The sequence below is a fragment of the Rhinoraja longicauda genome, chromosome 4 (genome assembly GCF_053455715.1).
Source record: "Rhinoraja longicauda isolate Sanriku21f chromosome 4, sRhiLon1.1, whole genome shotgun sequence".
Lineage (NCBI taxonomy): Eukaryota > Metazoa > Chordata > Chondrichthyes > Rajiformes > Arhynchobatidae > Rhinoraja > Rhinoraja longicauda.
In genome coordinates this window covers 84231168-84258362 of record NC_135956.1, presented here as the reverse complement: position 1 = coordinate 84258362, position 27195 = coordinate 84231168, and the positions used below count along the sequence as shown (strand labels likewise).

Sequence of the window (27195 nt, the reverse complement as noted above, 5' to 3'; positions counted from 1 at the left end):
AGGTGTTAATATTGAATGTCAACTGGTACAAAGAATTCCCTGGATCCTGTTCATTTTGGATTTATTATATTTATTGAGGTTTAGTTGGCAAGGACAGCATTTAATTCCCATCCCTCAATGGCCTTGAGAAAGTGGGTGAACTGCCACCTTGAAATGGTGCAGGCCTTCTGGCAATGGTGCAGGCCTTCTGGCAATGGTGCAGGCCTTCTGGCAATGGTACATACCTTCTGGCAATGGTGCAGGCCTTCTAGCAATGGTGCAGGCCTTCTGGCAATGGTGCAGGCTTTCTATGGTGCAGGCCTTCTGGCAATGGTGCAGGCCTTCTAGCAATGGTGCAGGCCTTCTGGCAATGGTGCAGGCCTTCTGGCAATGGTGCAGGCCTTCTTGCTCTCATTTTGCTGTTACATAAGATTTGCCAGGTTTTAGATCCAGCGATTGAACACCAAACGGACTAAAGTTGAAATGAATTCAAACTCCAAACGCGCTCAGTATCGTTTTGATATGTGAAATATTGATGTGGATTACTGTTACTTAGCAGATGGTTAGATTCCCTTGTTGGCGATGGTCATTGCATGCAGTTTTGCAGCTGAATGTTACATAGCTGAATATTGTATAGGTCCTCTTGAATGCTGACATAGGAGATCTGATGATGTACGGGAGGGCTATTTGACTTCATGCCAGATCTGAGGAGAGCAGAGCCATTGCCCGTCTTCATTTTTCCATATAATCCCTACAATTTATTGTCTCTTGCACATGCCCAACAGCCTACCTTTAATTCCTTTGTTGCCAGTAACCAATATAAGGAGTAATTTAAAGAAGGCAATTGACCCACCAGCAAGACATTAGGATGTGGAACAAAACAGCAATCTGAAGAATAGTCCTGACCCCAAAACATCGTCTACCCCACTTCCTTCCACTGAGTTTCTCCAGTAGGTTTTTTGTTTGCTCTAAATACAATGTGGAGTAAGCTCACTAGCCTGAAGGTTAGCTTTTGTCAGAACCTTGGTAGGAAACTGAGATGGGTCCCCCATTTGGTGCTTCTGCCTGAACATGGTTGGTGGTGTTTCAGCCTTCCAACTGAAACACTCATTTTCAGTTGAAAGTGGAAATTCAATTGAATTTAATTTTCAACACTAATGATTTTGAAAATGAAATTCAGTACTCATGTACTGGACCCCATGGTTGTTATAAAGTACTATAAATTGGAAGCCTGAGGATGCTATGAGAAAGCTTTTAATCTATTGCTTTCTGTCCCTGGATCGCTGTTCCTGTTGTGTCCCCTGGTATCATCTTTCTTGGAATCTGAGCCTTTTAAAGATAATTGTATTTGCCACAACAACTGCAGCAAATCCTGTGTCTGCTGAATGTTTACTTTTAATGTTCCTCATAATCTCAGAATTCCAAGTAGAATATCGTGGAGATTGACTTTGGATTCTCCTGCAAAATCCTTTCAACTGGACTTGTTACATTTTTCTCCTGGAGCAACTATTCAGATTGTTTAGTAAAGTATACACTGGGTTACATAAGAGTTCCTTTTCTGAGAAATCCCTCCAGCTGATTTTTGCAAGCCAATTTTCCACAGTCAGAAACTTTTGTTTACTCTACCATATATCACTCTACATACACTGACCATAATTCATTAATTGTATTGAATAGTCACCTTAACATTACCCATAATCAAACTATTAGAATACACACCATATCTAGTTGTTAATAAATGCCATGAAACAGTTATTATCATTATTATTATCATTATTATTATTATTGTTATTATTATTACGAGCTTGTAAGGTGCATTAAAAAATGTTTGGGAGAATTTGTATGAAACTGGACTTATGTATGTCACGTCATTCGTAACCAGGGAACCCCTGTTTCACTTTTCACCTCAACAATCTTTAGTGAAGTTCCCAATTAGTGCTCTGCTGCAAACATCATCGCTAAAGGGGACTTGGAAATTTCTCCTTCTCTGCTTCAAAATTGAACACTCCTCTCGAGAGCTTTCCAACCACCGATTCCACACTAAATGGAACTCAAACTCCAAACGCGCTCAGTATCATTTTAATACGTGAAATATTGACGTGGATTACTAAGCAGCAGTTGGTGATCTGGGAAAATTAAATATTTTTTTCTTCACATTCACAAAGTGGCGAAGAAGGCATATGACATACGTGCATTCATCAGACAGAGCACTGAGTGCAGGTTTTGGGACATCATGCTATGGCTGTGTAGGACGTTGGTGAGTCTACACTTGGAGTATTGTGTGCAGTTCTGATTGTCATACTTAAGGAAGGAAGCCAAGGTGCCTGAGGGTGACCTTATAGAATCATGAGGAGCATAGAAAAGGTGGATGGTCACAGGCTTTTTCCTATGGCAGGGTGGTCTAAACCGAGGGAACATAGGTTTAAAGTGAAGGAAAAGATTTAAATGAGCCCTGAAAGGCAAAATTTTCACACAGAGGGTGGCTGATATATGAAATGAGCAGCCAGATGGAGTAATAGGGATGGGTACAATTACAACATTTAAAAGACATTTTCATGGATGGGAAACATTTCAAGGAATACGTGCCAAATGCAGGAAAATAGGACCTGCTCAAGGAAAGCACCTTGGTTGGCATGGGGTATTGGGTTGAAGGACTGTTTCTGTGTTTTATGTCTTTGACTACATAAGTGTAATACTGTCGTAATGATTGACCACTTGATATAGAAATCACAATATTTTCATAATCGTGACATCTGTTTCTTGAGATTCAATTGACATTCAGCAACTTCCCATCTATCCTCATTTGAGACAAGTTGTCCTCTGTGGTTTTGGTTGATGCTTTGAATGAAGCTCTGAAGTGTCCGTTTAAAAAAAAAAAGATTTTTTCATGCAGTTATCCATCTTTCATAGGAATATAATGTTTTTGAATAAAGTTGATTTTGGTGTTTTAAAAAAAAATAGGTGTCGGAATTTATTGAATTTCTAAGTACTTTATCATGACATCTCATTCAAAGATTCTAGTCGCATTCATTTTGACCATTAAAATCAAACGCTGACACACCCACTGCGCTATGAGAACTCTTTTCATTCCTTTATTTAGATCAATGAGGCAAACACATACACAGGCATTTCACTACGTTTATTAAAGGCCAAAGCTCACACATAGACAGACACTACTACTGTCTGTCTCTGTGTGAGCTTTGAAATTTCACTGGACGGACCTTGCTGTCGGCTTGTTCAGGTGTACGCCCAGCTTCGACAGCATCGCGGACTCCACCCACAATCCACACCTTGCTGGTGCGGCTGCTTTTCAGTGGACGGGTTTAGACCACAGGTGTCATGCTCGGAGGCGCCATTAACGTGTGAATTGGTTTGGCCGAACCTTGCTGTCCTTATGGTCAGGTGTGCATACCCCCTTACAAACAGCATAGCAGTAAAACTCCGTTTATCTTTGTGTTAGTAGTGTCTGTCTTTGTGTGAGCTTTGGCCTTTAATAAACTTAGTGAAATGCCTGTGTGTGTGTTTGCCTCATTGATCTAAATAAATTAATGTAAAGAGTTCTCATAGCGCAGCGCGTGTGTCAGCGTTTGATTTTAATGGTCAAAATGAATGCGATTACAATCTTTGAATGAGATGCCATGGTAAAGTACAGGCGACAACCTTGCAAACCTGGGGACAGCATGCGACAGCGCCCGCAATAAGCAACGATACCTGGCGACAAGCCAGCTGTCGCTGAGAAATTTCATACCGGATGATTTCTCAGCGACGCGCTGAGATCCACTACAATTCTTTGAAGACTCCTCACGATCATGCCCGCGACACCCCGGCGAACTGTCAGCGACAGCCTAGTCGCCGGCAGTCGCCTTAAAATCGCCTAAGTGGGACAGGCCCTTTAATGACAGTGTGGTACCAATGTAGTGAGATAGGCTGGGAAATGGCAGGTGGATTTTAATCCTGATAAGTATGAGGTGAAGCATTTTTAGACTACTAATATGATGAGGATATATGACAGGAATAGTAATGTCCAATGGAATATTAAATAAATGAGAGACCCTGGTGTGTGAGTCCAAAGGTGGCTTCTTTCAGGTGACAGCTGCATTATATTGCGGAACGAGTAATCCAATTATAAGTCTCGTCTAGCCTTTAGCAGTTTTCTCTTACCTCCAACTTGTACAACATCTGCTTGCATATGCTGCTTTTTGCAGTATTTCCTCTCTCTATGAACACAGAGATTACCTTGATTTTGGATGATGGCACAAAACAGGTGATATTGAATCGGAAGCCTGTTTTACATTCCGCATAATTTCATTTTTCTTTTACTTCAATGTCGTAGAATGTGTGAAAGCCACCGGGAGCTCTGGCTGAGTATTGTATTCATTTTTCTTCATCAAGATGTGAGAGACGTGTCCAAGCCCTATTACTAATTCAGGCAAAAATGGCATGATTGATTTCTAGTGTCAGAGGAGTGCTTTATGAGGAAAAGCAATTAACTTGGCAAGTAGCTAAATGAGAAAGGTAATTATCCAAGTTTCCAATACTGTGAAGGATGGAAGAGTGAATCCACAGGCTTAATTCAGGTTGAATCATACAAGAATGGAATATTTTGTGTTTATATTCAATTTAATAATCTGATACAATTTGTTGAAAGGCATGTTAAAACAAATACATCAAGAAACATTTCTCTATGCAAAATATGCTTGGTACTTTATAGTACCTTTTACTTGATATAGGATGACACAGTGAACAAAATCTTAGAAATGTTATTTAGACCTTTGGTTGATGTGTTCGAAATGTAGTTGTCCATATGTTGAGGAGCTGCATCAGCTGAATGGCTTGCTGCACTTGTAATTATCTTTGAGATTCGAGGAGAAGTTTTGTGGTTGACTTTGAACTCCTGAACATTCCTCGATAGTTATCTGCCAAAAGAACTTGTGAAATCAGGTTAGCTTAAAGAGTTCCAAAATATTTTTTTTGTGATTGAGGCACAGGAAATCATTAGTGATGTCTTCAGAGAATGCACAAATGTGGCCAGTGGAACAGCTGGCGTGTTAAAAGCATTCATCATGTTCAACTGCGATAATGGAAGAGCTAATTAATTAGCATTACTGCGACTCTGCGATATTTTCACATGACACAAATATCTCATGATCATAAAGATGCCCTATGTGAAAGTCATTTCAGAGCCTTTGATGCTTAGAGTAGTTTTCTTCAGATCTGATAGATTCATCTCTGTGATGATTTAGTCGGAAAGAATTGATGCATTTTTGGTGGATCTCTGATATGGAATGATTTGGGTTATTTCCTTGGGGCTCCTCTATGGCTCAATGGGAATTTGTCCAAGTAACTAATTCATGGAGAGCAGCAAGATAGGTTTTTGATCTTTGATCATCAATGACTTTGTCTTAGTTGGATTGGTTTGAATACTACAAATCATTTACCAACATCCCAGTTGAAACCTCCTTTATTTCAGCACTCTGTTTACTTCTCAAGATTGAAAAGTCTCCTGGTCACCTTGTAAGCTAACATGTGATTAAAATAAAAGACACAAAGCACTGGAAAAACTCAACGGAATGAGCAGTATCTCTGGAGGACATAGATAGGTGATATTTTCAGATGCAAAACATCGTTTGTATCCATGTCTACCAGAGAAGCTGCCTGACTTGCTGAGTTACTCCAGAACGTAGTCTTTTTTTTGCAAACTGGCACCTCAGTTCCTTGCGTCTATGTGATTAAAATAGTTTTTTTGGGAGACTATTAAAGGCATCTAAACAGATTGCGGAATTTCTCCATTGCGATTCTGATTGTTACAGAGTTAAGAGGTAGGAGTTTGCTCTGTTATATGTTTAGCATTCTTGCCATACATGTGTTGTTCATTGTGCCTGCACTGGTGTGTGCATGCGTGATCATTACTTTAAGCATTCGTGCATGCACTGAATAAGAGGCACATACAATCATCAACATTTTGCTTCTCGTTCATTTAAATGTGTTCATAAGACAGAGAGGCAGAATTCGGCCATTCGGCCCATTGAGTCCGCTCTGCCATTCAATCATGGATGATCTATCTTTCCCTCATAATTCATTTCTCCTGCCTTCTCCCGGTAACCTTTGACACCCTTACTAATCAAGAACCTATCAATCTCTGCTTTAAAAATGCCCAAAGACTTGGCCTCCACAGCCATCTGCGGTAATGCATTCCACAGATTCATCTCCCTCTGGTATAAGATATTCCTCCTGATCTTAATAAAGGTACATCCTTTTATTTAAGTTGTGTCCTCTAGTCCTAGACTCTTCCACTCCTGGAAACATCCTTTCCACATCCACTCTAACTAGGCCCTTTATTATTTGGTAAGTTTCAATGAGATCCTCCCTCATCCGGACCAGTGCCCTATAAAGCCTCAGCATTATCATATCATATCATATATATACAGCCGGAAACAGGCCTTTTCGGCCCTCCAAGTCCGTGCCGCCCAGCGATCCCCGTACATTAACACTATCCTACACCCACTAGGGACAATTTATTACATTTACCCAGCCAATTAACCTACATACCTGTACGTCTTTGGAGTGTGGGAGGAAACCGAAGATCTCGGAGAAAACCCACGCAGGTCACGGGGAGAACGTACAAACTCCTTACAGTGCAGCGCCCGTAGTCAGGATCGAACCTGAGTCTCCGGCGCTGCATTCGCTGTAAAGCAGCAACTCTACCGCTGCGCTACCGTGCCGCCCTTAACACCCCTGCTTTTATATTCTAGTCCTCTCAAGATGATTGCTAATATTGTATTTGCTTTTCTTACTATCGATTCAGCCTGTAAATTAATCTTTGATCTTTGCAGGTTCACTATTATAAAAATATTTATTTGACCGGCACAAAGCAAATATTTTACTCAACTTAAAATGAAGTTCTGAATTTCTGTATTTGTATTTGGAGTCTCACTTAATTACAGGTATAGACCATTATTTTGAACTCTAACTGAAAAGCAATAGAAACAATCATTTGGTCCATTCATCACCTTCAACTCACAGTGTCAGTGTTAACCAAAAATCATGCATCTATACTGACACCTTTTCTTAGTACTTGATTCATAGCTTTCTATGCCTTCACTATTCAGGTGCTCCTCTAGATACTTTTTAAATGTTGGGAGAGTACCTGCCTCCACCAGTCCTTCAGGTAATGCAATGGAGAATCTCAAAGATCCTGGGTAAAAACATTCTTCCTCGACCCTCTCTAAACTTCTCCCTATGTTTTCCAGTTTTTGATACCTCCCTTTTTGGGAAATGGTCCCTTATTTTCTACTGTGTACTCTGGCCCTCATCATTTTGTATACCTTAATACAAATCCCCCTCACCTCCTCCATTCCAAGGGGAACAAAATCCCAGCCTGTCATAATTGAAATGTTCCATCCCAGGCAACATCCTGGTGATTCTCATTTCAGATCTTGTCCCGAAGAATCACATCCTTTCCATAGTGTGGTGACCAGAACGGCGCACATTATTTCACTGTAGCCTAATCAATGCTTTATACAGTAAGTTGCACTGTAACCTCCCTGGTCTTATACTCCATGCCTTGGCTCATGAAGCCAGATATCCTATATGTTTTCTTCACCACCACCTTTGCTCTTAATGAAAAATACTATGGGAAGCATTTAAAATCTAGGAATAAAAACATAACATTGTCTCAAATGTTGATTTTTTTTTTGACAGATGTGTTCTCTGCATCCCAGCCAACAGCTGGAGATCTATTTGGTCCTGGCATGGCATAGATTTTAGAATTTTTAGATTTAGAGATACAGCGCGGAAACAGGCCCTTCGGCCCACCGGGTCCGCGCCACCCAGCGATCCCCGCACACTAACACTATCCTACACACACTAAGGACAATTTTTACATTTGCACAGCCAATTAACCTACATACCTGTACGTCTTTGGAGTGTGGGAGGAAACCGAAGATCTCGGAGAAAACCCACGCAAGTTTGGGGAGAACGTACAAACTCCGTACAGACGGCGCCCGTAGTCAGGATCGAACCGGAGTCTCCCGCGCTGCATTCGCTGTAAGGCAGCAACTCTACCGCTGCGCCACCGTGCCACAGCATTAGGCTGTGCCTGCTCTTAAATTAACCTTGATCAGTGCTATGATCAGACTCAGCAAGAAGTCGATGATTTTGGTTATAAGATTTTTTTAAAATCAGTCAAGAAAATGTAAGATGCTGATTTATTGCAAAGACTTATGATTGAATATAATACCGATCAAACAAGTCAGAGTATATGCCAGCAGGAAGTAAAATTAGCTTGGGTAGTCTCATTTCAGTTTCTAAAAGTTGCAGTCCATTTAGTGTCAGTGACAGGTACCTAATTGCCAATTGTATTCAGAGAGCTGGCAAGTCTTGTTATCTGCGAGAAACAGAACAGAAGGGAAACATCAGACTGGATGAAGAGTGCTCTTTGGAGTTTGCTGTCGAGGGATGTTGAAAGATCATTTTCTCTTTGTATTTAATTTGTACAAAAGCAAAGTATTGCAGCAACAATTACAATATGTGGAAGTAATGCAGCAAATTAAACAATACAAGAAACAGAATTAACATTCCTACACTTTCCACTCTGATACTATCTCACTAAACTGAAAGTCTTGTAAAGAAGTAAAGCTAAGAAGTTACAGTTCTCTAGTACTGACATTAAATTGATGGCACCTTTTCATTGCTAGTTTAAGCGTCATGTAATATTCCAGTTCCATTGCACCAACAATCATTGTAACCTGCTCAAACATACATCACAATGTGCACAAGAAGGAACTGCAAATGCTGATTTACACCAAAGATAGACACAAAATGCTGGAGTACCTCAGCGGGTCAGGCAGCATCTCTGGAGAAAAGGAATAGATGACGTTTTGGGTCAAGATCCTTCATCAGTCTGAGAGCTGGTGGCATGAATATTGATTTCAGTAACTTCAAGGAACCCTTGCATTCCTTTCCCCTCAGTCACTCCCAACCCTAGTCCTCTTGCTAATATCACCGTTTGTATTCCTTCAGTATCACCTTGTCCCAAGCCAACAATGGACCATTGTGGGCTCCACTTTTTCGTGAGTCATTGATGCAGGCTCTGCTTTGTTCTATACCTTCCCATCCCTCTAGTTTCTCCATCACAATATGCATGTATACATAACACTTCAAAACATAGAACAGAACAGGCCTTTTGGCCAATATTGTCTGCTGAACATGATGCCAAGATAAACTAATTTCATCTGACTGCACAAAATCCCTTCCCTCTCCGTTCCTGCAGGTCCATATGCCTATCCAAAAGTCCCTTTAATGCCACTATCATATCACCACCCCTAACAACACAATCCAGCCACCCACCACTCTCTGTGTAAAAAAAATAACTTGCCCCACACATCTCCTTTAAACTTTGCCCCTCTCCTCTTAAAGCTGTGCCTCCTAGTCTTTGACATTTCCACCTTGGGGAAAAAGATTCTGACTGTCAACCCTATTTATGCCTCATAATTTTGTACACTTCTATCAGGTCTCCCTTTAATCTCCGGTATTCTAGAGAAAGTATTCCAAGTCTGTGATGTTGATTTATCTGTGATGATATTAAAATGATATTAAAATGAAAAATACTGCATTGCTTCAAATAAGCACTTTGCCAATTTTTATGAATATATCTCTACCACAGCAAAGTGAATATGCTATAAGAAGTCCTACATAATGCTAATAAAAGAAGCTTTTAATAACACCGTGAAGTAGACTCAAGTGATTGATTCTACCAGATGTTAGACTTACAGTTGATCACTAATGAAATTGCTCTGTGATATTTTGTATTTCAAATTATATTGCAGATTGAAGGGTATCAAAGCAATCATATAAAGTATGTAAGTCTTCACTATTTAATGCTCTTTATGGTATGAAAAGTGCTCTTGTGTTGCTTTAATCCTATTTACTTGGATATTTTCCACAAAGTTCAGCAGATCTGTCAAGCCGATTCATCATAGTATAGTTCATTATTATGTTGCAGGTTTTGATTGCAAAGTAATTTTAAGGAAATAAGTATCATGGTAATGAATTTATAATTTAGCAATGATTGGAATCATTAGAATTGCTTCTTGGGTCGGTGCATCTTGTACAAGAAAGATAGATTGCACCTAAGCTGCAGAGGACTCAATATCCTTGCAGAGTTTTACTGACACTGCCTGGGAGAATTTAAACCTAATTTGGTGCGGAGGTAGGAAAGCATAGTAGCAGTGCAGTAGATGGGGAGAAAAATGTGGGGAGAGAAGACAAACCAAGCAAGTCCAGTGGCCGGAGCAGACTGCTGGCAGGCTCAACCATATTTACTCTAAAACAAGGAACCTCATAGGTATGTCATTTGAGGTCAGAGCATAGATCGGCACTTGGAAATATGATGTGATTGCAATCATGGAAACATGGTTGAGGGCAGGACATGCCTGGCAGTTTAATATTCCAGGTTGTGGAAATTTCAGGTATGATAGAGTGAAATGCAAAAGAGAAGGGGAAAGTTGCATTACTGATTTGGGGGAATTGAGAGGGGCCATGCAGAGAGAGAGAGAGAGAGAGAGAGATAATCATTTGCTGGGATTATACTGAGAACATCCTACATCCCAATGGGGAATGTAACTTCCCCAATATTAGCTGAGATTGCCTCGGTGTAAAGGGCTCAGATGGGGCAGAATTTGTTAAGTGCAACCAAGAAAGGTTTTTGAGAGATTTTAGGAAATTAACAGATGGTGGAAGTGTTGGTGGGGAAATCAGTGACCATAATTCTGTATGTTTCAAGGAGCTGTGAAATATTGCTTGAATTGGAGAAAGTTCATTACAGGGGGAGATTGATTGGCTGAGTTTGTTTTCCCTGGAGCAAAGAAGGCTGAGGGGAGACCTGATGGAGGTACTTAAAATTATAAGAGACATGGATAGGGGTGGATAGTCAGAATAATTATTTTCCATGATCGGGACTTCAAAACAAGAGAATATAGATTTAAGGTATGGGGAACGTTATTTTCAAGAGAATTTGAAGGGAGAGTATTTTTTATACAGAGAGTGGTTGACAGTTGGAACTTGCTGCCAGAAGGGAAATGAAGTCGGATACAATCACTAGAATTAAGACAGGCATTATATAGGCAAGACATACAACGGTACGAATCTAGCCTCTCTTTCAGCTCTCTTTCTCCCTGCTAGAATCAGTCTGAAGAGGGTCCTGACCCAAACGTCAACTATCTGTGTTCTCCAGAGATGCTGCCTGACCCACTGAGTTACTCAAGCACTTTGTGTCGTTTCTTAAGAACTTACGTATCCTTTTGATTTCTTTAACTTTAAATCAATAGCCTTATCATACTCTGCACCAGTCATTTTGCTATTAACATTAAGGCATTCCTCTTAAAACTCTGCTACAAATTTCCTTCACTGGCAACCTATTTAAATTAGTAGCAGAGTTTTAAGAGGAAAGCCTTAATGTTAATAGCAAAATGACTGGTGCAGAGTATGATACGGTTATTGATTTTAAGTTAAAGAACTTAAAAGTATATGTAAGAAAAGACTATGTCTCAGTTTGACAATGTCGCATTTAAATTTAAGGCTCAGCTCCCCACTATACAGTATATTCCCTCTGTTACCAGGACTGCCCATTGTGCCGCTTGACTCAACCCATGTGCTGCTGGAATCCTCGATGTTTGTTAGCTGCAGGTGATTATTCTAATATTCCCTTAGCCTTCCTCCCCTTTTCATCTTGAATAAACTTCAACTTTTCAAAGCTCTGCTGCCTGAATCTTCTCTCATAACAAGTCCCAATCACTATCATTCTTCTTCAACCAAATTGGCTCCCAGTCCACCAATGTCTCCAAAATAAAATGTACATGTTTGTGCTGCCCATTGGGATCTGCTGTTGAAATCTATGCTCCTTCAGTTCTGACTTCTTGCACATTTCCTTCTTCCCTCACTTTGCCTTTCACAACAATGTTTTCACCGGCCTTGGTCCCCAGCTTTGGAATTTTCCCTCTTTAAACTCCTTTCCTTCCCCACGCATCTTTCCATCTCTCTCTCAATTGAGATGCTCCTTACAATCACCTCTTTTTGCCTAGCTTTGTTTATCTTTCATAATATCTTCTGTAATATGATAATCTTTGTTTAATAAATTATTCTTGTGAAATACCTATGGATGTTTTAGTTTAGTTTAGTTTTTAGTTTAGAGATACAGCACAGAAACAGGCCCTTCGGCCCACCGGGTCTGCTCTGACCAGTAACCCCATACTATCCTACACCTACTCGGGACAATTTTTACATTTACCAAGCCAATTAACCTACAAACCTGTACGTCTTTGGAATGTGGGAGGAAACCAAGGATCTCAGAGAAAACCCATGCAGGTCACGGGGAGAACGTGCAAACTCCATACAGACAGTACGTACAGATAGTCGGGATCGAACCCAGGTCTCCGGCGCTGCATTCGCTGTAAGGCAGCAACTCTACCGCTGCGCCACCGTGCCGCCCTTTTACATGTACAGTACAGATTCTGTATAAATCCCAATAGATATAAATGATTCTGGACTCTTAAACTTGGAAGCCAAAGAAGGTATAATTGCTTTCCATGGAGGTGTGTTTGGAAGTTTATCTCTGGATATATAACTTCAACTTCTATGCAACTGTTGCTATGGTTTCTGTATAATATGGAATGGATTTCATGGCACACTTTCATCTTTCAGGCTGCAGTGAGCTTTTACTGGCTCGTTGGTGATTAACTCAGAGCTGCACCATTCATCCTTATACAGTGAAGGACAGGCCATCTTTTCACCCTGTGATATTCTTTCGAGTATTTGCAGCCTATTTCCATACAAAATAATCTCACAGCGTGAGTGTCTGAAAGGACATTGATCTTATTCCTTGCCGTTACGATCCAGCATCAGGGTTAATTAAGTCAGCTGCCAACTATTGTTAAATTTTACTATTGTCTCAATTCCTGTTTCAACTTAATTTGATTGCCTTTGGATCTCAAAAGTACAGATTATCTTTCATTCTCTTTATGTAACCTGTGCAAATAATATTATTTGGCAGACAAATTTATTTTAGGGAAAAAAAACCAGCTGAGCACTGAAGAGAAGCCTTTGGTTTAAAAGAAAATCTCAAGTGTTAAGATATGTACAGTATAACTTTGTGAAATTTTGCATTTGTAAATCTGAAGTAACTGCTGAAAGGAAAACTAGCTATCTCAAAACTGATCTTGCACTGCTAACGTTACTTTACTGGAAATGCAACACATATCTTGTTTACTGCAATAGAAAGGTTAATAGTATGGTGGGAACACTGAAAGTGCTCGAGAAGTGATGGGCATAAAGTGCTGGAGTACAGCATCTCTGTACAACATGGATAGGTGATGTTTTGGATTGAGACCCAACCGACTGATTGTGGGGAGTGGGGAGGAAAAGAAAGCTGGAGAGAGGCAGGACAAAGCATGGCAAAGCATAGGTCGACACAGATGAGGGGGATCTTTGACAGGCAGATGGTTGGAACAGACACTAGAAATAAGAAAGGAAGGCGTGAGACAGGTTGAAAAGGTTGAGATTGCGAAGCCAGAGGAAAGAAAATAACAAAGGGGGGGGGTGTAGAGGAGAGAAATATGTGTGAGTGCGCGTGAGGCACAAGGGAGGGAAGGGGAGATGTTGGGGTGTTGGGGGGGGGGGGGGGGGGGTGGTGTTAGTGAGAGGTTACCTAAAGTTGGAGAATTCAATGTTCACAGGGGAAGAGAAAAGACATTTCAATAGTCAATAGTCGTTTATTTGTCACATACACATAAATGTGTAGTGAAATGAAACATTACCCGCAGTTGAACAATAAGACCAATAAGAATAATCAATAAAAATGCAATAACACATACAATCACAACTAACACCAAACAAAAAGAAACATCCATCACAGTGAGTCTCCTCCAGTCCCTCCTCACTGTGATGGAAGGCCAAAATGTATTTTTCTCTTCCCTGCCGTCTTCTCCCGCGGTCAGGCTGTTGGAGTTGCCACATCGGGGCGGTCGGGGCTCCCGACATTGAAGCCCCCGCTGGACGGTGAAAGGTCCACGGCCTATTTCAGGCCGCGCCGGATGGTGAAAGGTCCGCGGCGGGCCGACCCAAGCCCCACGATTCGGGGCGGGCGAACACGCTGCCTCTGCCGCTGCCGGAGCTCCCGATGTCGGCCCCCACCCAGGGGCCTGCAGGCTTCCGACGTCCTCGCGGCCCGCGCCGGAGCCTCCGGAGACGAATCGCAGCCGCTCCCGCAGCATCCGCAGGCAGCCAGCGCCGCAGGTGGTGAGTCCGGGCCGTGGGCTCTGCGAACCAGAGCCCCAGGTGGTCCCAGGTGCATGGCCGGTGGTAAGCCGCAACGGGAACGGGGACACGACACAGAAACAAAGGTCGCGTCTCCGTTCGGGAGAGAGAATTTTACAGTTCCCGTTCCCTCCCCACCCCCCCCCCCCCCCCAAAACATAACATACAAACCCTACACCATATTAAAACTACAATTCAGACAAAAACAACAAAAAACACAAAAGACAGACGGACTGCAGGCAAGCCGCAGCTGCGACGGCAGCGCTGGCTCCTCCATCACAGTGGAGGAGGTGACTGGAGGAGACTCACTGTGATGGATGTTTCTTTTTGTTTGATTGTGTGTGTGTGTTATTGCTTATTTTTATTGCTCTTGTTGTTGGACTGTGGGTAATCTTTCATTTCACTGCACATTTATGTGTGTGTGTGACAAATAAACGTGACTTGACTTGACACCATTGGGTTGTAAGCTAGCCAAGTGGAATGTGAGGTACTGTTCCTCCAGGTTGGCCTAACTCTGGCAATGGAGGAGACCTGGGACAGAAAGGGCAGTGTTGCAAAGGGAAGAGGAGTTAAAATGATTAGCAACTGGGAGATCCAGGAGACCTTGGCAGAACTAGACCGCGTTCAGTGAAACGGTCGCCGAGAGCCGTTGGAAAAAATGGAAAACATGGGAAAGGTGATTTTCTACATTTGATGAAAATTGTGAGGTATCCAAAGGCAAAGAAATTAGATTATGTATAATGTTATATATACACGTTGCCTATAGACCACACAGGACATCGTTCGGTGATTAGTAAAATAATTTCGAATAGGTTGTGAGGCTTCTGCTGATTTTATCATGTCTTTCCTGCAGAGTCCAAATGGCAAATTAAATTGCTTGCTCATGACGTCATCTGAAAATTTTCTATACCAAGGGCACTAGCGATTATGACCATCATTGATAGTCTATTCGAGAGATCACTCTGCATCTCTGAAAGAGGAGTAGGTATAGCCTTAACTCACCACCTGCTGCACACCCTGTTTAGTAACCATTTCTTTCAGGATCAGATTGGTCAAAGCTATGCCAGTCTTCAGTCAAGAGTCTGGATCAGTGCTTGGAACTACCATGTTGTTGCCAGTATGGGCACTAAGTTGCAAGAGGGACACGCCTGACAGCTCAACATACCAGGGTTACGATATTTCAGACGTGATAGAGAGGGAGATAAGAGGTGGTGGAGTTGCTTTACTAATCGGGAAGAATGTCATGCCGGCCACATTGGAGGAAAGGACATACTGGAGGATTCATCCACAGTTCTGGTCACCCCTTTACATGAAAGGTGTAGGGACTTTGGAGAGTGTGTAGAAATGATTTATCAGAATGCTACCTGATTCGGTAGTATTAGCTACAAGAGAGGTTGGACAAATTTAGATAGTGTTCTCCAGAACATTGGAGCTTGAGGGAATACCTGAGAGAACTATATAGAATTATGAGAGGCATTGATAGGTAGACAGAACCTTTTACCAGGGTCAAATTGTCAAAGACTAGAGCACAGAGCTTTAAGGTGAAAGGGGCAATGTTCATAAGTGATAAGAGCAGAATTAGGCCATTGGGCCCATCAAGTCTAGTCTGCCATTCAATCATGGCTGATCTATCCCTCCCTCTAAACCCAATTCTCCTACCTTCTTACCCATAACCCCTGACACCAATGTGTAAAGGAGATGTGCTGGTTAAGTTTTTTACACAGATGGCAGTGAGTGCCTGGAACACACTGTCCAGGAATGGTGGTGGAGGCAGAGACAATTGTAGTTTAAGAGACTTTGAAATAGGCTCGTGGATATACTGGGTGTGGAAGGGAATGGATCACGTGCAGCCAGATGAGGTTAGTTTATCATGGTATTATGTTCAGCACAGACATTATGGTCCAAAGGGCCTCTTCCTATGCTGCACTTTACTATGTTCTATACAAGTGATGGATATAGGGATGGAGCAGGAGGCAGGAGGTCAGGGGAGCCGCATGTAACTTCAGGCATGTTTCATTGATCCATGGTGTTGTAGGTAGCCATGGAAGTCCAGAAAATGTTGATGTACATACTGCTGCTCCCCAATGCTCTGTTAGAAACTACTGGCTAGCCATCACTGTGATCTGGCCCATGGAGATTGTGGTCGATGAGACTGAAACATTAGCTGTAATGTATACTTTGGGTACTGATTAACCAATTTGAAAGGTCTTTTTTTGTTTATTAATGTCCTTTAATGAAAGAAACTTTCTTCCTTTCTCCTTCTAGCCTGCTTTCTGACTTCAGACTTACTTGTTCTTTGAAATGGCATTCTAAACATTGTAGCATGATTAACCTTCTGCAGTTCAGAGTACCTTCAACTGATCATTTACCTGATAGATGTTATTTTTCATAATTGATCTGTTCTAGTGAGAATTGTACTTAGTTTTTCAAAGAAATAGAGGGTGCATACACTGGGTTATCAATAGAAATAATTAAAAGTAACATCATATTCTCTGTTCTTTTGTGAATTTAGTGCGTTTGGATGTCCCTATTCAGAGCTCAACATGAAGAAAGAATCAATAATTCATGACAGATTAGGAGAGAAACAGATGACATTGGTGCCAATTCCTTTTGTTCCAAGACCAAAACGTCTTGATAATAGTAATGGTTCAAATGAAAAGTTGGAGGGGAGTGTTAATGATACAAGGTAAATGCTGTTTATATCTCAGTGGAGCTTTTTGTGCTTTTGTAACTTTTTTCATTTAGTCACAGTATTATTGATGATGTAGTAGTGGTAATGCCATTATATGTCACGGGGAAGTGGTTAAGCTCCCTTTTGTCGGAAATGGTCAATGCCTGGGACTCATGTGGTTAATGGTTTCTTGTCACTCACCTGCCAAAGGTGCACTATATCCGGGAGGTCTTGCTGCCTGTGGGCTATGTTTGATTTATTATTTGAAGAACTGCTGTCAGCTTTTAACAGGATCTAAACTGTGCCAGCCACATCGACGTTGTGGTTACCAAAAGAGGGCAAAGACTAATTCATCTACATGCAGCAACTCTCTTGCTGGCCACCACAAAATTTGAGTGCAAATCAAAAATTATACCAGACACATTTTTCCCTCTCCTCCCCATTCAGTATTTCTCAGGCAATGTTCCATTCGTGACTCCATGGTCTACCCTTCCATTCCCATCAAATACATTCCTTCTAAAGGCATTTTCACTTGCAGCAGTAGGTGATACAACATTTGTTAATTTACCTCTTACCTTCCCACCTTTCCAGGTGAAGCATTGATTCATTTGCACTTCCAATCTCGTGTACAGCATTCAGTGTTCACAATGTGGTCTCCTCTACGACTGGCAAACCTGCACACAAATTGGGTGACCACAGAATGCCTGTGTTTGTTCTGCAGGGGAATCTCTGAGCTTCCTGCCTCCTGCCACTTTAATTCTCCATCTCACTTCCACTCTGATCTATCTGGCTGTGATCTCCTGTAGTGTCACAATGTAAACTTTGAGGAACAGCACCTCATCTTCCATCTGGCCATCTGCAGCCTTCAGCACTCAATGGCGATTTCTACAACTTCAAGTAACTTAATTTCTGTCCGTATCAGTCGTCCATCTGTGAAACTGGCTCACTTTTCATTTCTCTTTTTAACCTCTGGGAGTAGAGGACATGCCTTGCCTCACATGCCAGACTTGCCCCCCTGTTCTTCATTTCACAACTTCTGTATCCTTTTGTCTATATTTCGTTGTCCAGGTTCTTACCTTCTAACTGCGCCCATTCAATCATTGGTCAGATCATCTTGTTTACAGGTTATCCCCATGGTCATCCTAGTTTTATCTTCTCGATCCATTTTCCCCACCCTCTCTACAGCTTTACAAGCTTCTTTCATCTCCTTCCCAGTTCCGATGAAGTATCCTCAAACTGAAGCATTAACTTTATTTCTCTTCACACAGATGTGGCCAGACCTGAGTATTTCCAGCATTTTCTGTTTTATTTTTGTTTCCACAACATAGAAGGAACATGAAGAGGCTAATGGAATCTCTCCACGTGTCCAGATGGATACAGCTCCAAAAGCCCTCTTTTGACAACAAGTTAAAGCAGTCCATCAATCAACAGTGCAATGTGCATGTGTGTATGTGCCATCTCCAACATCTACTGCAACAAATCTTCACGTTTCTTTGGCAGCAGATGCAAGTCACACATCATATTCACTTGGAAACGTTTGCAAATCTCCTTCATTGCCTCCTAGGACTCCCAAACAATTGCATTGAGCAAGTACCTGAACCAAACACTGTGCAAGCATGAACAGACATATCCACTTCTGGCCTGAGGATGGAGAGAATCTCTCTGAACCAACAGCGAGTGATGGTGGGCCCAAGAGCATTGCATTACATAATTCACGCAGCAAAGTCCTGGGGCTGAGAGAATTGATGTACTACAACCACAGCCATTAGCTATGGGGCATTTTCAACATCTTTGCTGCTGTCTACAGTTTTACTAGGGATTCTAGGTGTAACATTAAGTCATGCATTGCCTTGAAGTTAAGGATATAGTCACTCTGTCTCTCTCTTCCTCCCTCCCTTAGCTCATGCCAAACTCAGGTACAATAGGTAGAGTGAACGGAAACACACAAAGTGCAGAATATAGCTCTCAGCTTTGTGGTGTCGCAGTTCCAAAGCCAAAGTCAACTGTCTGCAATGAGGTAGAGGGGAGTCGGACTGTACCCTAGTTTATGAAAGGGCAGTTCAGAAGCCTGATAACAGAGGGGAAGAAACTGTTCCTGAGTCTGGTGGTGCGCGCTTTTGCAAGTTTCTGTATCTTCTGCCTAACGGGAAGGAATGACTAGAGGGAAAGATATTTGATAATGTTGGCAACTTCCAGAGGCAACGTGGTGTAGATGGAATCAATGGTGGGGAATCTGATCTGTGTGATGGATTGCACTCATCCATAACTCTGCAATTCCCTGTGATCCTCAGCAGAGTTGGTACCAACTAAGCAGTGATGCAATCTGACAGTATGTTTTCCATGGTGCATCTGTAGAAGTTTGTAAGAGTCAAGATGCCGTGCCAATTTTCTTCAGTCTCCTGAGGAAGTAGAGGCATTGGTGTGCCTTCTTGGCCTTCACTTCAATGTGGTTGGTCCACGACAGATCGTTGGTAATATTTATGCCAAGGAACTTGAGTTCTCAACTATTTTGACTTTGGCACCATTGATGCTGATTGGGAACCACGCGCCATGAGTATCCCAGCGAGCCAGAGCTAAGCCCTCCGGCAGGCGTGGCTCACCCACCACGGACCGAGGACTAGCTCACTGAGGATGGAGGGCTTGCCCGGTAGGTCCGGCTCATCCACCATGGACTTCAAACTCAGCCCCAAGCCCGAACCACCGACATCGACAGGACCTGCGCTACTGAGAACGAGGAGGCACCAGCGAGCAACCACCGAGAGTGAGGAGGGACCTGCCATCAACCACCAAGAATGCAAGGGAACTGTCGAGAGCGAGGGGGACCATCCAGGTGTTCATGATGTTACCTTAGGATTTAAACTTTGAGCGGAATTCCCTCTTGGAATCTGTAAATGGGTTTGCAAGAGTCGTCAACAGATTTCTTGTACTGCCCAGGATCATTTGACTTGAACGGGGTCATTTGACTTGAATGCTGGATGTCACCTGGAAGTGGGCCTCACAGATTATCCATGGCAAGTAATGCAACCCTGTGGCATGTGTCTCAGTGCAAAAATAGATTGTCTCCCCACAAGAGCGGTGCAGTAATGGCTGCACTAGTTACTGCTACAAAACAGTCATGCATCTGGACACGTAGAAGATGGTGAAAACTATAGGTAGTTTAGATTGGTTCTTGCACCAGCCTATCACATTCGGACCAAAGTATTTTCACCTGCTAAGTCGATACCAGTTTATTAGAATAAAGACCCCAGTGATTGTTCTTGGAAGCTCTTCCTTCAGGATTCAACTTGCAGTATGTTCGCTATTTTTTCTAATTAGTCCTCAACAGGAAGAAGCACAATCTCATCTGTTTAATGAGGCTAGCAGATGCTAAGAACCAAATTTATAGTTTAGAGATACAGCGCGGAAACAGGCCCTTCGGCCCACCGGGTCCATGCCGACCAGAGATCCCCGCACGTTAACACTATCCTACACCCGCTAGCGACAATTTTTTACATTTGTCAAGCCTATTAACCTACAAACCTGTACGTCTTTGGAGTGTGGGAAGAAACTGAAGATCTCTGAGAAAACCCACGCAGGTAAAAACCCATGCAAGGCAGCAACTCTACCGCTGCGCCACCGTGACCGCTTTATACTTCATTGTCACTGCATGGCCACTCTCAGTCATTATGCTGGGTGTCCTGCCAATGTTACAGAAGCTTATGGAGTACTTTGGAACTGTTAGCATTAGCACTTGGCACGATCCCAATGCTGGAACAAGTTCACAAAAATTTGTAGAGCAAGTATTGCTGGTTCCAAAACTGATGCTGCTTTTCCTGCCAGTTGGTCTATTTGCTTGTGTACACATTATAGTTTGTCACAGCTATTTTATATAAGTCAGGTTTGTTAAACCATTTCTGAAGCCAGTTGAGAGACACCTCTTTTCTGTCTGTCTAAACACGTATGTAGGAGAGACCAGGTAAGAGCTATTTCCTTCCCTGATTCTAAATTAATTTAATGGAATTTAACTTTCAAATACCATGGTAGGATTTTAACCAACCTTGCCTCCAATCTCTTCTTGGTTAGTCCAGAAACATTGAAACTGTGTAACCATAAATAAAAACAGAAAATGCTCAACAAACCAGGCAGCATCTGGGAAGAGTGAAACAGATAATAATTAAGGTGGTAGACACAAAATGCTGGAGTAACTCAGCGGGTCAGGCAGCATCTGGGGAGAGAAGGAATGGGTGACGTTTCGGGTCGAGACCCTTCTTCAGTCTGAAAAAGGATCTCGACCCGAAACATCACCCATTCCTTCTCTCCCGAGATGCTGCCTGACCCGCTGAGTTACTCCAGCATTTTGTGTCTACCTTCGATTTAAACCAGCATCTGCAGTTTTTATTCCTACTTTCCTTAACAATTAAGGTGAATGACCTGTCATCTAGGGAACTTAATTACATTGGAGAAATGATTGTGCTTACCGAATAGGATGTGTATTTTGAGATATTTTGAAATAAGGTTGGAGTGTATGCTTATACTCTGGGTCAATAAATGGTGCAAATAAATTGACGATAGTCAGTTCATGTGAACAATTTGTAAATAATAAATAAGTGATCAAGTGCCTTTTAGAATACTAATTCAGTGAGTTACACCATGGACTTGCAGCTTGGTGACTTGGCTGAAACACAGCCTAGTCCCCAGTGAGCATGGATTTACAAAATATAACTCTTCATAATTCTACTTTACCAGACAATATCTAGGGTGTTTGTTGTGAGAAGTGTAACACATATCATACTTAATACCATAAAAATGCACCTTTAACACTGGCTGCTCTCATTGGGTTAAAAATAATTCTGCATGTTTGCTCGATATCCAATGCTGGCACCAAGCCTAAAATAGCAAACATATCCTTCTCCAGTAGGATCAATTCTCACCTTCTTGCTATAGGTTTAGTCAAAATGGTTGAATTCAATGTTACAGGGTCTATAAATTTCCGTAGATTTTGTTGTAAATTTCATTGAACCTTCTTGCTTTTAATCTTATAGAAAATGTCCCACTCCTGGCTGCAATGGATCTGGTCACATAACTGGAAAATACACTGCACACCACCGACTCTCGGGTTGCCCTCTTGCTGAGCAAAACCAGCTCAAGGTCAAAATGGAACCACAAGACGACGAGATGTCCACTGATAATAAATCGGTATTATCATTTGTTCAACGCAAAAGGACAAAACAACAGAATAGGTAATAAAACATTAGTAGTTTATTGGATAACAATGTTTTATTGACTGAAAGTGAAACGGGTACAACAAAAGATAGACACAAAATGTTGGAGTAACTCACTCAGCAGGTCAGGCAGCATCTCTATAGAAAAGGAATAGGTGATGTTTCGGGTCGAGACTTCTTCAGACTGAGAGTCAGGGGAAAGGGAATCATCAACCACTTGATGTGTGTTAAAGGCCTGTCCCACTTAGGCGATTTTAAGGCGACTGCCGGCGACTAGGCTGTCGCCGACCGTTCGCCGGGGTGTCGCGGGCATGATCGTGAGGAGTCTTCAAAGAATCGTAGTGGATCTCGGTGCGTCGCTGAGAAATCAACCGGATTTAAATTTCACGGCGATAGCTGGCTTGTCGCCAGGTATCGTTGCTTATTGCGGGCGCTGTCTCATGCTGTCCCCAGGTTTGCTAAGTTGTCTTAGACGCATTTAGAAGCACGTAATATTAAAGTAAGTAAAGTCATTTAAAGATACCATAAAATACGTGTTTAACCGATTTATTTACCGTCAGGACATTTGACTGGTAGATTGGAGGTGACAGTTTAATGGTCAGGTAAGCATGGGGATTTTCGCGATGTTTATGGCCATCAGCGATTACATTTAAAGTAGGCTCCCAACCCAGATATGCAACCCAGAAACCAGATATGCATCTCCCTTAAATTTTTAAAGAACGCCCACACTCCGCACAAAAATCCATTTAACCACGTATAAAATTAAATTTCTTAATACTGCTATTAGTAAACTGGAAGTCAATCCAGTTTATGCCTTGTTACCGTGAAGCTTGGTTTTCAAGTAACCCATACAAGATGTTATATTTCAAAACTCTCAAGTAATTACCGACTTGTCAGTGATTTCAGCGAAAATTAGGACGCCGGAAAAGCATTGACAGCGTGGGAATTTCGCAATGTTTCCGAAGGCGTAGGGTAAAAGAAAATTTCGGCAATCTACTACAACTTTGACAGTCGCCGGCAGTCGCCTAAAAAATCGCCTAAGTGGGAAAGGCCCTTTATGAAATCTTGGATGTGCGATATCCTCATTCTTTAGGGAACGAGGGTTCCCCTCTTCCACCATAGATGAGGCCCTCACATTGTGTCTCCTCAGTACCCTGCTGCTCCGCTCTTGCTTCCCCTCCCCTCTGAAATGAAGCTGGACACTCTCACCACTCTGTCCCCGTTGATGAAGACTGGAGCGTATTCCGCCTTCTGTGACCTTCTAAAGTTGATAATTAGCTCCTTGGTCTTAGTTGTGTTCAGGGACAGTTTTTAGAAGCAATCTGAACAGAATTAAATTGTTAATAAATTCCTATACCTTAAAAAAGTGACTAAAGTGAAAAAAATGGCCCTGCGTGTCACCTAAAATTGATTTGAATTCAGATTTGCAGCCCCCATTGGATAAATTTGTGCACCACTGTGGAAGCCTTGGAAAGTCGCTGCAACAATACATCTTGTCAATGGTGCACTCTATAGCAGTAATTAAGGGGGTTGCCTTGCCATATTTGGCAACAAACTACTTGAGTGATTTTTTTTTCCTAGTTGCACTCTCATCCAGCCAAATATCGAGAATGTTCCATTCGACTCATGACTTGTGCCTTGCCGGTAGTGCAATAGATTTGGGGAATCATGAAGCAAGAGAATATTTAGCCTCTTCGCTGCAGTTGCTGCCATAGTATTTACGTGACTGGTCCAATTAAGTGCAGAATTGCCTTCTGCTTGCAATTTGCATCAGATATGCAGACTTAGTGTTTCTTTCTATTCATTGGGTGCGAATGAAATTGGGAAATTAGTCATCCAGCTGACAAATTAGTCTAAACCTCTAAAGTCATAAAGGTACAAAAGGATCTTATTACTTGCAAAAAAACATTTAGTAACTCACTGTGTTCCCTGCAAAACACATGAGTATTAATTCCAAGGCCATAAAATGGTGCAACCAATCAATTAAAATAGCTGAATGTTTAGTGCTTATTTAATCTTGCTTATTTAATCCCTTGCATCTTCCTTAATTAATATCAGAGGTTACAATTAAAGGAACTGTAAAGGAAAATATTATTTAAATGTTAAATTCCACAAAGATTCTAACACAAATTATTTGGAGTGGTTTCAAATTTCACAACATGTCTCTCTCTATGTTTCATCTTTTCTGTGTGTATCTCTTTGTTAGAGCGATTACTGGAAGAAACCAGGGAGCTCAAAACATAAGGGCGGTGGGTGTATGGAACAAGCTGCCAGAGGAGGTAGTTGAGGCAGGTACTATCCCAACATTTAAGAAACCATTAGACAGGTACATAGATAGGACAGATTTGGAGGGATATGGACCAAATGTGGGCAGGTGGGACTAGAGTAGTTGGGACATGTTGGCCGGTGTGGGCAAGTTGGGCCGAAGGGCCTGTTTACACACTGTATCACTCTATGACTCTATAAGTGAATGGGATGGTGTCTCTATTTCACTGCTGGTCATACAAACCATTTTATTTGCTACTCAGTTGAAGCACAGCTTCTTTGACAATTCTACCACCTTTTCTTAACCTGACCTCCCTTACAAATCCACAAAGAAATGTAGGTATGGACAAAGAAATGAAATGGTATCATTCTAATCGGGGCGAGCTTCTAATACTGACCAGCGAATAGAATTAACACATATTTCCTTTTCAGAGAAAGCAATTATTATTTTCTGAAAGTACTAGAGGTGAACCTATACTCATTTTTCAGTTTTAGGAATGCTAGATAGAAAAACCTTTGATCGGGAGAGAACAAAGGGGCATGTTTCCCTCCCTGAAAACCCAAATATATCCCTTCCTTTGACTCTGCAGATTTAAGCAGATGTGACCATGCAAAATTGTGGTAATTACTTTCCTTGGAACCATGAAGGATTCATCTTTGTATGTGATACTCAAGGGCAGTAATAGGCACATTGCTACTTTACAAGCTAAAACATCTTGACAACATTTTACCTTCCTGATACGACATGTGAAATGTGAGAAAAGATTCAGTCACCAGTCACACTCAACACTCATTCCTACTCTCAGGATTTACACTTTCCCAGGATTCTTTCCATGTCCAGCAGGTGTCTGAAAGTGGAATAGGCAAGGCTTAAGCTTGTCAATTTCCATCTCTTCCACGAGGAAGATTACAAGTGGTCCGGGAAGCTAGAAGCCACGACCTTGAGGTTCCTCAATGGTCTTGTAGCAACCTTATTTCTCAATTCTAGCCTCACTCTTTTGTCTTGCATGTATCCGAGGAGTCAATCCAAAGAGTGCTTTTGTCTTTGAGTTTGAGCATTGGTTTCTCTGTGGAATCGACAGCCTTTTGTAGCCAGGCATAGGAAGGATGCTCTTGGTGATAGAAACTTACTGATATCATACTACACAAAGTTGCTAAATACCAGGTGAAAGAACTGGATTGTGATTCAGGTGTTGTCAAAAGAACCCCTGGAAGCACAATCCCATTCCTAGTGTTCTGATTTCATTTGCAGGATCTGTCAAAAATCATGGGAGACTATTCTCCTTTGGCATCACTTGGTTCGAGTGAATGGAGAATATTGAGCCCTGCTTAATTTGGAAACTGAAATTGATCTTGTTAAATGTTATCTTAAAAAAACAGATTTATTTCTAAATTCTGAAGTGCAACAAGCAAGCATATTCTGGAAGTTGGTTAAAATTGTTTGTACTTGAGAAATTACTGTTCCTGCAACCTCAGATAGTTAAAAGTAGGCCAGTTTGATTAATTCAAAATACTACTTAGTTTGATCTCCGTTATAATGGCTTGGATTTCAAAGTGGGACACATTTTTCTATTTGCTGTATGTCGAAATACATTGTTGCTTCTGATGCAGCCATTTGTCACATAAGGTTGATCATCATTTTTGTTGAAAAGTCTCTTTCATCATTTTGGATCATTGATTTATGGAATGTTATGGCACAGAAATACCTCTTTTGGTTCATCAGCTCTAGGCTGTATGCTGAATCCTCTGCTCTACTCTCTCTATACCCATGACTGTGTAGACAAACACAACAAATTTGCCAATGATACCACAGTCGTGGACGAATAATGGGGAACGATGCATCAGAGTAGAAGAGGGAGATTGATAATGTGACTGAATGGTGTCAGAACAACAATCTTGCTCTCAACATTAGCAAGACCAAGGAGCTGATTGTTGGCTTCAGGAAGGGAAAGCTGAAGATCCATGAACCCTGACTTCTTTTACAGGACGGCAGTGAAGAGAATCAACAGCTTCAAGTTCCTGGGGTGAAACATCTCTGATAATCTATCCTGGGCCCAGCACATTGATACACTTACAAAGAAAGCATACTCATGCCTCTATGTGCTCAGAATTTTGAAAAGGGTGGCATGCCCTGTCAACCTCTACAGGTGTTTGGTGGAAACATACTAACTGGTTGTATCAGAGCTTGATTTGGTAACTTAAACACCCAGGAATGAAGGAGACTGCAGAAAATGGCAGGCGTTGCCCCATCCATCACGTGTACTGAGTTGAAGGGATCGACAGGAGGCGCTGCCCCAAAAAGGGGGCCAATATCATCAAAGACCCACATCACCCTGGCCACATTTTCATCTTGCGACTACCACTGGGATGAAGGTACTGAAGCCTGAAAATTGTGAACTCCAGTTCAAAAACAGTTTCTTCCCAGAAATCATCACACTTTAAAACTCTGCACAACAACCATAACCCCACCTCAACAACTTTGACCTACTATGGTCGTTGTTTCGGTTACACTGCGTGCTTTGATTTTCCAGATTATAGTCTGCTTATCAAGTATTACTGGTTATTAAGTTATTGTATTGTTAATTGTTGTATATATATTTGTGTGCTATTGTGTTAATGGGCCTGTAAAGCTGTAGCAAGTAAGAATTTCGCAGAACAATTAAACCCTCTTGACATTCTTCACTCCTGAAAATGGACAGTTCCTCTGTCCCTCTCTTCCCCTCCCCCTTCCCAGATCTCCCTCTGTCTTCCTGTCTCTACCTATATCCT

At 41.8% G+C, this 27195-nt stretch overlaps 1 protein-coding gene across 3 annotated transcripts in view; it reads left to right on the top strand.

The window, feature by feature from the left end:
* Positions 1 to 27195, top strand: part of l3mbtl4 (L3MBTL histone methyl-lysine binding protein 4) — a 262599-nt gene that overhangs the window by 177251 nt on the left and 58153 nt on the right. For all 3 annotated transcript variants that reach the window (XM_078398236.1, XM_078398234.1, XM_078398235.1), the window contains 2 exons: positions 16802 to 16975; positions 21982 to 22179. In XM_078398236.1, the coding sequence (XP_078254362.1) occupies positions 16802 to 16975; positions 21982 to 22179 (372 nt within the window). The remainder of the gene's footprint in view (positions 1 to 16801; positions 16976 to 21981; positions 22180 to 27195) is intronic.